Here is a 13,301-nt window from a genome sequence, read left to right as displayed (position 1 = left end):
TTAACCTTTTTCTGACCACAAACAATTTCTGTTCAAAATCAATACCAATTCCTCCAACAAAAGGAAACCATGTCTTAACCCTCAACAAGGATAATCCTATACATGTGATGTGAGAGAGAATAGAAGCTTTGTCGTTGTTCACCATCAAATGCATTTTATATATACAAGGTTAGGGTTGGGTTCACGTGAGACCAACTTGTTTTCGCTCCATAACTTTTTGCTGTGAAGTTTCAAGTGTAAAAAAGTGGTCTTCCTTGAACCCAACTTTAGTTGTGTTTTATAAGTTTTTCTTGGATCTATACATTAGTAAAATGTCTAAAATACCCTTTTTTTATAATATAAAGAAATAGAAAGATGGTGGGATTGGCATATGATGTTGTGTATGAAAGAAAAGAAAGGAGACCCACCATGGGACCAAAAGCAAAGAAAAATGGGATGATACCATTCCTAGCAAGCACTCTCTTTTCTTTCACATTTTGATGTGTTTCTAAATTGAATCTTCAAGTCTTTCACCTTTTGTTTGGTGGTTTCTCTCTTTAATTCTTACCACACTCATTGATTAAAGTGAATACCCTTCTTGGTTGAGGATTAATTACCACCACTACCACCAACCCTTTAACTTTCTTGCATATATTCCCACCTTTACATACACATACATACATGCATACATACATGCATGCATGGTTGAAAATGTGATAATGGAAAGATGGGAGTTTTCTTCTTTCTCTTCATCATTCACCATTTTCAACCTTCATCTTCATGGTGGTGAAAATGGTTTACACACACTTTATTGAAAAACCTTTGATAATAGTGATTCAAATTGTGGATCAAATGATTGTGTAATATTGAAAAGAAAAGCATATGAGCTACAATATGTAATTGTTATTGAAAATTTATAGTTGTTCTTCATCTTAATTCAGATTCAAGATAATTAAGAAAACATCTGACAATGTACGTGTGAACGTCGTCAACTCTACAACGCATGATGTTTCATCTTCAAAAACGAAGATTATGACCGACAATATAGTTATCATATAGGCAAAAACATATATACCATTCACCACCCACCTCATTTAAAATTTGATCTTGAAAGTGGTATGATTGAAAAAAATGTCGTTGCGTCCACTTTGATTAAGGGGTTGCTTGTTTACCTCTTAATAGTTCCATTAAAAAGCAACCTCTGAATCTTTAAGAGGTGAAATGTTCTAAAACCATCTGAATGATTTTGTATCATTGGCATCCCTTAACCATTAAGCACCCTAATTTCATTGTAAACAATTACTAAACAATTATAACTTATCTTACACTATACCATGAGAGCTTCTTAATCATTCTACATCAAATCATTTAACAACTGTCAAATAGCCCATAATATCTGACAACCATCATCAAGATTTTAGCATTTTCAATATTTTCCAAGAAAAAAACCGATGATCAACAAAAATGGAAACAAATTATACAAAATCATTAGGTTTTTCTACATAAATATGGTGAAACAGTTAGAGTCTTGACAATATCATTAAACCCATGAAGAATACAATAATTAGAGTTGTAATTGTTGATTCTTGACTACCATACAAAGACAATGGCTATCATAATCAATAGAAATCATGCCCCTATGTAAGTTGAGCTAAAGGGTTTGTTTGCTTTCATTTAATTTGGTACCAAAACCCATAAAACAAATAATGTTCAAAATATAAAGAGAGGGTTGTTGCTTTCTCTATTCCTTTGCAATCACTTATGACCAACCAACCAACCAAATGATGGTCCATATGGGTTGTCATGCCCAATTTCCTTACTTCATTCCAATAAATTACATATATATATATATATATATATATATATATATATATATAAATCTTGTATTAAAGTCTAGATATGTTTGTTTAATATGCATTAGATTCTAATGGTCCATATAAATTGCTACTTTGTCAAGGGAATTTGGCCTAACTTTTGTTAGAGTTTTTCTTTCGGTTAACGTCTTCTAGACTTTGATGCATAAAAATTGTGGTAAAGAGGGTCCTTGCATTTTTCTAATCACACCTACACCTTCTAGTTGACCAAGGGATGGTCGATACGAGTTGTCAAGGACGTTATAGTCATTTTATTATAATTTAAAATAATTTATTCAGGGATTTTAAGAAAAAAATCATTCTAACGAGGATTATAAGGTTAATATTGGATATATATTGATTTTAAGGGGTTGTTTGGTAGTTGGTGAATGGTTTGGTGCAGAATGATTAAGAGGTTTTCATTATATAGTGCAAAATGAAATATAATTGTTTACAATGAAATTAGGATGTTGAATGGTTAAAGGAGGTTCAGAGTACAAAATCATTCAGAGGGTTTTAGAACCATTAAGAGACAGACTTTTTTTTTGGCAAACAAGATTCACTTTTTAACGATTCAAATGATGTCTCTTAATGAAACTATTAAGAGGTAAACAAACAACCCATTAGTATTTTCTTTGAAAATATTATAGTCATGAGAAACTTATCATAAGTTTTTGAAGGAAATACAAGATAATAAACATTTTCTCTTCGATTATTGACATTCTAATTTGATGTTAAATACAGTTACGGGTGTTGTAAAGGTTGAAGATGAATATCAAGTAGTTTTATAGAAACCATTTGGATTCGATAGACACCCGATAGCTATTTCATGGTACGTGCTAGTGTTCGATATATTTTTTTGTTGCATAGAGGAAGGTTAATGCGTTCGTTTCTTACAATAGTGTTTTGTGAGTGGATGACAATTATTGGAGGTTCAAAGATTGCAAGAATTCATCGATCTTAATAAAGACAGATGTAATGTACTCGCAACTAATTGGCATTTATCCTTACAGCCTGGTAGAGTTGATCATAGGATGATATAATTACAGATTTTTCATGCTTCCAAGAGGGATACATTTAGGGGCTGTTTACCAAACGCTTACTCGGGTAAGTGAATATTAAGTCACATTACATTACCGGATGAATAGGGTAAGGACGAAGAATTTTACCCGGTAAGAGCAAGACAAGGACCAATAGTTTTACCCGGAAAGTAAGGGCGACGATTCTTACCACGGTAAATGCTTACAGGGTGAATTGCTGCATACGATACCTTTTTGGTGGACTAAAATCTTATCCGGTGAGTAAATGACAATGTTAAATTTTACCTGTAAGCGCTTATCAGACAAGTGTTTGGTAAACAACTTTTTAACTTAAAAACTCAAAATTTTCATTCCATATATATCATGCCTCGGAAGTAATTAGTTATTAACGTATTAGATCAAAATTACTAAATACTATTAAATGCAATTATTATGACAAAATAAATTTTCCACATTATATTATTAGATGTTTTATGTAAAGATCATAAATATTTTAAGAATCGTGAGAACCAACTATTAATGATGAATATATCTAAATATTATTTATCATAAATATAATGCATTTTCAGTATTCACATATATCTACCATGACGTGATGTTCATCAAGAATAATTACATTAATATGGTTCTAGAAATATTTATGGTTCTCCAATAAACTTATGTTGTATGCATGGGTGGACCTCTATATGTCCGAGTGGGCTCCTGTGCATGTGCGCTCAACTTATTTTCGCAAGTAAAGTCTTTTTTCAGGTATGAAATATGTACCCGCTAAATTTTGAGTTGTGCTACACGATATTAGAAATTATAAAGAACAATCCATAGAAATCAACAACAAAAAATGGAAAAAATCTTTCGAAACTAGCTAAAAAATTTAGAACTCTTAGAACAGTTAATTCTGCTAAAAACACATTGAACATTTGATCCATCTTAAAGTTTTATCCGTTTATCAAAAATCCTACATCCACCACTCTTAATCATCTGTTTCTCACGTTTCGTGAATAGTCGGGACATTGAGAAATATCTAAAATAAGCCAATTCATTTGGGACCCAACAGATTCATTCTTGATTTAAGTTTTTTTCTTTGTAAGAGGTGAAATAGAATACTCCGGTTAATTGTATATATATATATATATATATATATATATATATTTGTGTGTGTGTATAGACTTGAGATCATGTGAGACCAATGGTTTTTCATGAGAACCGTAAGACAAATTCTCAACCCTTGGATTATATCTAAAATCTGAACATTCATAATCATAAAATTGCCACGAGACTTCTCAATAATCACAAAAATGTCACCGTACAACTTTAGACCATTAGATCATTAGCTTATAAAGTTGATCAATGAACATAAATTGGTCTTACGAATCTCACGAAAAACTCAACCCTATATGTATATGTATCTTTACATGATAACGAACCAAAAGACAATGATGTTACGAAAGTGTCTCGTAATAGACTTGTAATTTTAGTCATCCCATTCCCATAGTATTTATTCTTTTTCAAACTTCATATGATTCATTTAGTTTTATTCACAAATGAATTCATTATGGATTTAAATAATTTAATATTTTTTAATTAATACAATAAATATTTTTTTATTAATTAAAGAAATTCATTGAAGACTCCGCCCAATATGTTTTGAATAAGGCACCTTCGTCTTCTCTATCATGCGTTTTTGTGTTTGGCATTTATTAACCCCTCTCTCTCTCCACACCTCCAAACTTTTCTAACGCTGCTCAGAAGATACACCAAATCTCACGTACAACAATGGCGGTTCAAGCTGAATGTTCATCAAATGTTCTGCTTCTTAACAGGTTTGATCCTCCTCTTCAGCCATATGATTCTGAGATCGGATTGAATCATCAAAATAACCGGGTTTTATCATGCAGAACCATACAGGAAGGGAAAATCCAAATAGGAAATAAGTATTCTTTGCCACCACAACCAGGCGGCGGCGTTGGCGGCGGCGGTGGTGGTGGTGGAGGACTAGCCACTACTCTTCTTGATCATCAATCCATTAATCACACCTTATTCAACAATTTTCCAGGTATAGATATATGTAAATGTTCATCTGTTTATCCAACTTCCGTACGAAAAACTGAACATGGTTTTATCAATTTACGTGTGAATAATTGGATTTATGTGTTGTTACAGTTGGGAATTGTAGTACGAATCAAAGGAAAAGGGGAAGAGAAGATATGATGAATCAATTCATGTCGAATCTCCATCCACAACAATCTCATTGTAATCAATTCATGGATGTTTCCCAGATTCAATCGAGAAACGTTGATGTTTCAACTGGTCTCCGTTTAGCTTTCGGTGACCATCATCAACAACACTCCATTTCTCCTCAATCCTCTGGTTTTGCATCTTTGTTACCGGAAGACTTATCCAACCTAATGAATCAACAAGGAGATGAAATCGAGCATTATCTTCGAGTCCAGGTAAGAACTCATTAAACAAATTGAAACATATGGATTTGCTTTTGGCAATTTGATAGCTGAAAATGGGTGTCTTGTAGGGAGAAGAGCTTAGGCGTAAATTAGCAGAAAAGAAGCAACGGCACTATTCTGCGCTGATCGGGGCGGCGAAGGAGTCGGCGTCGCGGATGATAAGGGACAAGGAGGTGGAGGCGGAGAGAGCCATTCGGCGCAACGCCGAGCTGGAGGCTCGGGCATCGCAGCTAAGCGCGGAGGCTCAAGTTTGGCAGGCAAAGGCGAGGGCGCAGGAGGCGGTTGCTGCGGCGCTACAGGCGCAGCTGCAGCAAGCCATCATTAGCGGAGTAGGAGGATGTGTATCACAGGGGGAGGAGGTGGGTGGAGGATGCGCGGCGGGTGATGCGGCGGAGGACGCCGAGTCGTCGTACATTGACCCGGATCGAGTCGTGATGGTGAGTGGACCCGGATGTAAGGCGTGTGGAAAACGAGTCGCCTCGGTGGTGCTGTTGCCGTGTCGGCATCTCTGCGTCTGTACTGAGTGTGACGACGTCGTTCAAGCTTGCCCATTATGTCTTTCCCTCAGAAGCTCTAGCATTGAAGTCTACATGTCATGATGGGCCCCAAGATATCCCAAATCTGACGAGAGGGGTAAAATTGGAATTTGCTAAAAAAATGGAAATGGAAAATCAGAATTTCCAAAATGTGAGGAATATATATAAATATAAGTATGATATTATATATAACGCAAAGAATATCTAAATAGTAACAAATAATACAATTATCTTTTTTTTACCATTTTTTTTAATATTTTCATATTTTGCTATTTACCTTTTTACCCACCCAAAACATTCTTTTGTTATTTTTCTCAATAGGGAAGTGTAGGGTGGAAGTACCTTGATTGAGAGTAATGTACATGGCCAAAAGCATTGTGACACTCTTCTTTTCATCTTTTCTTTTTTACATTTTTTCTTTTTAATTTAATCAATATTTATTTGTTTTTTTTCATTTTTTATATTTACTAGTTGTGTACCCGCGCAATGCGGCGGGAGCCATAAATTTTAACGATTTTGAAGTTCCATTGGTTTTATAAGATAAGATTTAACGATGATATAGATTACATTTGGTCTTTACATATTAATACAATTTGAATAAAAAAGAGTTATGGTTCCAATTACAGACTATCGATGACAAAAATTGTATGACAGTTTAAAATCCAATATATTTAAAATCCAACATATTTAAACGACTCCACAAATGTGTTCGATTTACACCAAAAGCAAAGAACCAAGAAACTTGAGTTTTAGGATAAACACTCAAAACCAATAAAGAAAACTACAAATTTGACATATCATAAGCCATGAAAAGACCAAAAAATATAAGTTTTAGAATGAAATTTCAACTGCTTACCTTTTTTCTTGTCCAGAAACTCAGATTAAGGTTGAATTAATACATGTATATATATATATATGTATATATATTTCAAAAAAACCCAAGAACATATTAATTCAGAACATATTATACAGTGCAATTTGGACAGCCTAACCCCAAAATATATACTATATATATAAATAAATAACTATAAAGTATAAATCATAAATATTAAAAATATTTTTTCACAGTATATATAATATATAATAATATAATTAAGTCAAAAATTATTCAATATTGRACTCATTTTGAAGGTATTAACGAGACGATTATAATGGTGTAACTTGTTAAAATAAAAATGTATTTTTTAAACATGTTTTAATTAATATACGATTATGTATGTTAATTTGATAAATGTTTAAAATAAAACATTTAAAAATAAAAGACGTAAAGTAAATTAATTAACTAATTATATGAGTATAAAGTGTAAATTTAAAAAAAATGGTTGTGAGAGGGTGAGTGTATGTGAGAAGAGAAGGGTGAAAAAGTGAAAAAGTGGTATGAAGAGTATCTTGGTCATTTAGTATTTTAAGACTTTAAGACTTTTGCTAAATTTGTTTAATAAGATAGTATATATTTGTTTTCGTTTTAAGTCCGATGCTTTATATATAGATAAAAGTTCAAACGAGACCACTTCATTTTATAAAAATGCCAAAAGACATTCATACCATCATCAATCACATGTGATATCATATTTCATCAAATATGGAATGCCTGTGATATTCAATCAAAGAAGTGACGACCTTTGCCACGCCTTAGGTTGCGTCGTACGCCATTATGTTCCTTCACATGTATTATCACATGCGATAAGAGTGTTTTGGATGTGATGAATCAACCAAATGAACATTAAAATATTTTGATATAAACCATAAGGGGTGATGCCTGATTGGTTTAGGCTTGGCTCCAAAGGTCAAAAGTACCAGAATGTTTCAGGTTAAAATCCAATAAGAAATAAGAATCCCCTTGTGGCCATGGAGGTTCAAATGCGGTGACTCCGGGCTATCTGCAAAACATGTGGTCGCCCTGGGATTAGTCGGCTCGCATAACGGGTTAGATATTCATGTTAATAAAAAAAAAATTATATATTTAAAAACTTTACTTAAAAAACCCATAAAACAATTCAAAATTTTGGTTTACAATTAAATTTTACATTTTGTTCCATTGCACGGGTATAGATCTAATGTAAAACTAGTACCTGAAATATCGCAACTTCGAAAAAGAGATATTTGAAACATCCCCCAATTTACGTGAAAAAAAAGGGTTCCACATGTTAACTCATGTAAATGGATGGTTGGACTCGTAATAAATTTAGAGCGACGTACATTTCTCTTAGCAAAAAAACAGCATTTCATTAGTGTTAACTTTATTGATCTCGAGTCATTGTTAAATTGATGTTGTGACTACATTGTCGTTGTATGGGTCATTTAGAAACGAAGTTATACAAAAAATGGGATTTTTGTGAAGGGAAAAAGAATACGACGTATAGGTAATGAACAAAATGACAATTACGAGTCATTGTTGGTTAATTACGAAATAAACGAGCCATCAAAAAGGACCGTTACGTAGACCAAAGAATGTAATTAAATAGTGATTATATTATTCTCTTCTTGTTCAACACATGTTTTGAAGAATAAGCCATGAATATGACGCTTTTCTTGAATTTGTCAAGCTCTTTGTCGATATTCTACTTCATATTGTTTTACAAATTGAACTTAAATCCTAACTTGTGGCCTTTAACATATTCTTGGCGTTTATTAAACGTTTATAATGTAAATATATATTGGATTCTTTTATCTTATCAATGAAAATATGAAAACCGAGAATCTTGCTTGATAAAAACGATGGAGTTTGTAACAACTCGTCCCAACATGGATAGGATATGAGATTTGTGAGCTCCTTGTAAGCTTGAAGTTGTGGCTGACCAATAACTTCGACAATTGTTTTAAGTTGAATTCGAATTTATTAGACCAATCCATATTGCTTTGGATTTTGGGTGTTACAGATAATATCAGAGTTGATAGTTAGTTGTACTATTGGGATGATAGGTTAAACCTCATCGTTCTAAGCAGACCTAATAAGGATGTCAGGAGTTTAAATAATACTATTTTAAGAACATCTCCAACAGCTATATTGAAATGCAGAAAAAAAAAAAAGGATTTTAGCATTTTTGTTGCTCTAGCGGTTATGTTATCCTTTATGCTAGAATAGGAAAAAGAGGAGAGAGGTTGTAAAAATCTCTAAAACTATGTAGAAGATAGAGGAATAATATTTTAATTATATCCAACCAATTATAGGTTTTGAAGTTAAATCTATAGTTAAAGAAATAATATTTTATTAAATTTATTGAATATTTTATTAATATAATTAATGTTAAAATTACTAAAACAAAATAATCGTTACAGTTAACTGTAAATTTTTTACAAATTTTATTTTTTTATATTCTATTTAAAAAAAAAAAAAAAAAAACATAATATTAAACATGCTCTAATGGACTATGCAAATCCACGTCATTGTGACAATTCCCAATAAGATATTTTAACTCTATAAGAATCAGTACTCTTCATAAATATTAGGTTAGAATTTGTAAAAATAGTTCCGTTTAGTTTACAAGATTGTTTTTAAAGGATTTAGATTTTATGAAATGATTTAAATTTGAATGGTTTTGAAACCATTGATATGTTTGGTTTATAGTATTTGGATGAAATTGGAAATTATACGAAATCTCGAGCACTCCCTAGAGATTTCAAAATCTCGAGCACTCCTTAGAGATTTCAAAATCCTATGTTTGAATGATTTCAATTAAATCATAGGATTTTAAATCCGGACAATCCAACAAACCAAACATGGTATTGGAATGGATTTAAATTCCAAATCCCTCCAAATCCATTCTATTTCTACAAACTAAGTGAAACCTTAAAGAATTTTATAGGGTTGTGAGAGTTATAATAAAGGTTTTTGTAACTACTTTTATAAATTTTTGTTTTTACATCAACGTTAGATTAATGAAACTTTACAATACTGAGTTCTTAACAAAAATTACATCTTCTAATTTGTTATAATATAGATAATTATATAACTTTATTTAATTTAATTTATATATCTATATAAAGTTGGATTCACGTGAGATCGGTTTTTTTTTCGTGAGATTTGTGAGATCAAATTTTTACTCTTAGAATTTTACAGCAAAACATTGTGAAGATAAAAAAAATCTGAACCTTCAAGAAAAAACATTATGAAGGTTACCTTCACAGTGTTTACTATAAAGTTTCAAGTGTAAAAAGACGGTCTCACGAGTCACACGAAAACAGGTTGGTCTCACATGATTCTAAGTCTATGTGTATATGTATAAACTATACTTATTATAGCGAACTCAAAATATAATCACTCCCTTCATTCGAAATAAATGTTTATATTACTATTTTAGTTTGTCCCGGAACAAATATTCACTTAATTATACTTTGAAAAAAATTACTATATTACAAAGCAGATAAACTTTTATTTTACATACGTACATTTACTAAAATTGTCATAAGGAATTGGAAAATCCCGATTGTTCAATATGTTACATAAGAAAATAGAGAGGGTAGATACAATGAGAAGTTAGCGTATCTATATCGGATTGTGGGTGTGATGAGACGATTTTGATGATGAAGATAATGGTTCTGAAGCTAATTGGTATATCTGCCATGTGCTTTTGAATGATAAAAGATTTATGATTTGGAGATCGAATGTCAAACGGTTTTATATAGAAGAGTTTTATGCGATCTTGATAAAGTAATTGCTTAACTTGTAACCGTATATATTGGGTTAAGTTGTCGTCAGGGTTGCACTTATGTATGTCCAACAGGGTTTTGTGCACCCATTCAACTTATTTTCACGAATAGGATTTTTTTCGAGGTATGAAAGGTGCACCTACTAAACCTTTAAAATATTTGTTTATATTAATATTGAAGTTCAAAGGAATATATGGTCAAAATAAGAAAACACGAAAATGGTCAAATTATATGTGATCATTTATTGAAATCATATTGCAATTACGAAACTCACTCAAGGTAAAGGATGTGTGGGCTTGGCCCGCGGCTGGTCGCAAATAACATATGATTTGGTTTGTCTCATAAATTTTTATTTTGATCTTGTTCTTTTTTGAATAGGAATATGGTCAAAACAAAAAAACACGAGAACACCAAATCACATACGCAATTAGGAAACACAGCCGACGCAAGAGGTGTGCGTGCGACTTGACCCTGATCTAGGTACTACGGATCACAGATGCTTTTACATATGTGTTTTGTGCAAAATCATAGATGAGATGCACCAGATCAACTCCCGTATCAAGCTCGATTCATGGGTGGGTTTGAGAATAAAATTGGTCAAGAGTTCAGCTCATTTTTTACACTTCTCAGATTAACTCTCATTGTCACATGATCCTTCGTATGTGTGTGTGTGTGTGTGTATATATAGGGTAGGTTCTTTTGTTAAACCATCACAATCATTCATCTTGTAAGATGTAAATTAATGGATGACATTTATAAAGACAATTTTGTAATAAATAATAATAATAATATGTGTACCATCTAAAAGGAACATACATGAACAATAGTATTATTAGAAAAAAAAATTCATAAAGACGTGGATGTCTTGTAAGTTGTAACTGCCCATGTGTGTATTAATGTTTTGTAGTTGCACATGTTTTGTAACTGCTCATGTGTATATTAATCCATCATCATTAAAAAAAATATCCATCATTATGAACAGTAATATATAAATGGGTATTTCTCACTCCATATGAACATAGGTTCACTTATGAACGATGTGATTTATAGCTAATTAACATTGTATATATATATATATATATATATATATATATATATATATATATGTGTGTGTGTGTGTGTAAGAGTGTGTGTTTCTTGGCTTTTTCCATATGAGATGGTGTTCAGATTGCTTTTGCTTTGTAGCTAATTGACATTGATTGCTTGTGTCTTGATATCTTAACCAGAAGCATCTTGGCATGATCAAGATTCCCTTTTCTTGATATAATGACTTCTCCTCTTTTCCTTCTACATTTCTACCTCTACATGTTTTTACTAAATAAAATTTACGGGTTGTTTGGTTAGAGGTATCAAGCAGTAATCAATAAGAATAAAAATAAAAGTAACTGATTGGTTTTGTATAATATAACGGGTTCATTCCTCTAGAAGCCCAAAATTTCATTCATGATTAAATTGTGGAGAACGAAAATTCATTCCCTGTCATTTCCATTTTCATTCTTCAACATGAGCAAAACAGACCTTAATTGCAAATAAGCGGAACTTGTTAAGGCATGAAAGTCAAGACTCGACCCAATGTTTTGTTTGCAAGTCTATTGTCACTGCTGTGAAATCAAATTCCAACGTCTATCGATTTCTGAAACGGACGATCCTTTATTGATCCAATCGGTCATAGTCCTTGAAACTTTTACGATAAAAAACGAAGTAAAGAACAAACAAACGTCTTGACATCATAAAGGTCTATGATTTGCATTACATACATCCATACATACATATCAATGTTGGAATTTAAAACCCATAATTATTTTGTTGAAAAAAAATTGAATACAAACTTCACATGTCTTTTGTTTTTTGCCTTTTTTAACACAATAACATGTCTCTAAATAAACATGAAAATTGCAATCAAGTACCAAACAATCACATGAAAAAAAAAATTAAACCTTCAAAACTTTCACAACAGTTTAACAGGATCTCATGAAAACTGGGTGGTCTCAGCAAAATCTAACCGTCTCTAGCTATGTGTACATACATGCATGCATGCATGCGTACATACATACATACATACATATATATATATGTATAGAGAGAGAGAGAACTGTTCTCCATAGCTATATTTGAATAATAGTACAAATTAATTTTGTTTTGACATTATTGGTGCACAAGTTATGACAAATATGTTGCATTCATCGTACGGTTTTGTCGAAGTTTGTCAATATGAACCGTCCCTTGATACAACACTTCAAATCAACTCAAATTCATCCCAAAATATTACTTCATACATCGCAACAAAAATTTAAAATGAAGATATACCAAAATTTAATTAAAACCAATTTACATTTCAAATTAGAACAACAAAACTCACAACTTGGTTGGTTATATATAATTGTTTGGTATTGATTTAATCATATAAAAAGTGATTTTTCAGTAAGTTTTAGGAAGAACTTTATGCAGAAAAGTCATGTTTTTTTGTAAACATGTTGCTCTCAATAAAAAAAACGTCACTCGGCCCATTTATGAAAAAAAATTTCAAACAAAACTTTTTCAATATCTACAGACAGACGGATTAATTCAGACATACAACTTTACATATACATGACTTAATGGAAGACCAATCAAACAACCTCTTAGTTTGTTCGACACTGAATCAAAAATACTCTTAAGAGTTCTAAAACTCTTGCTATTATATATGATAGACAAACACACATGAGTGTGCCTATGTATATAAATTCTTTAAAGAAAAAGACTGACATGATGTATATATATATATATATATATATATATATATAT

General features: G+C 31.7%; 1 protein-coding gene across 1 annotated transcript; it reads left to right on the top strand.

Moving 5' to 3' along the window:
• Nucleotides 1–4,611: 4,611 nt before the first annotated feature.
• On the top strand, nucleotides 4,612–6,057 carry LOC112528791 (BOI-related E3 ubiquitin-protein ligase 1-like). The gene is made up of 4 exons (XM_025139868.1): nucleotides 4,612–4,692; nucleotides 4,768–4,925; nucleotides 5,033–5,322; nucleotides 5,400–6,057. The coding sequence occupies exons 1-4, from the start codon at nucleotides 4,646–4,648 to the stop codon at nucleotides 5,928–5,930; spliced, it is 1,026 nt and encodes a 341-aa protein (XP_024995636.1). The 5' UTR covers nucleotides 4,612–4,645; the 3' UTR covers nucleotides 5,931–6,057.
• Nucleotides 6,058–13,301: the final 7,244 nt, after the last annotated feature.

The sequence above is a fragment of the Cynara cardunculus genome (assembly GCF_001531365.2).
Source record: "Cynara cardunculus var. scolymus isolate 2C chromosome LG 15, CcrdV1, whole genome shotgun sequence".
Taxonomy (NCBI): domain Eukaryota; kingdom Viridiplantae; phylum Streptophyta; class Magnoliopsida; order Asterales; family Asteraceae; genus Cynara; species Cynara cardunculus.
Note: the sequence above shows the minus strand (reverse complement) of the source record. Positions and strands in the feature narration are given on the sequence as shown.

Excerpts from the sequence above, each read along its gene's own strand:
- LOC112528791 (XM_025139868.1), top strand. The coding sequence starts at position 4,646 with ATGGCGGTTCAAGCTGAATGTTCATCAAATGTTCTGCTTCTTAACAG. Across the intron at positions 4,693-4,767 it reads AATGTTCTGCTTCTTAACAG|AACCATACAGGAAGGGAAAA; the intron begins GTTTGATCCTCC and ends TTTATCATGCAG. Across the intron at positions 5,323-5,399 it reads AGCATTATCTTCGAGTCCAG|GGAGAAGAGCTTAGGCGTAA; the intron begins GTAAGAACTCAT and ends GGTGTCTTGTAG.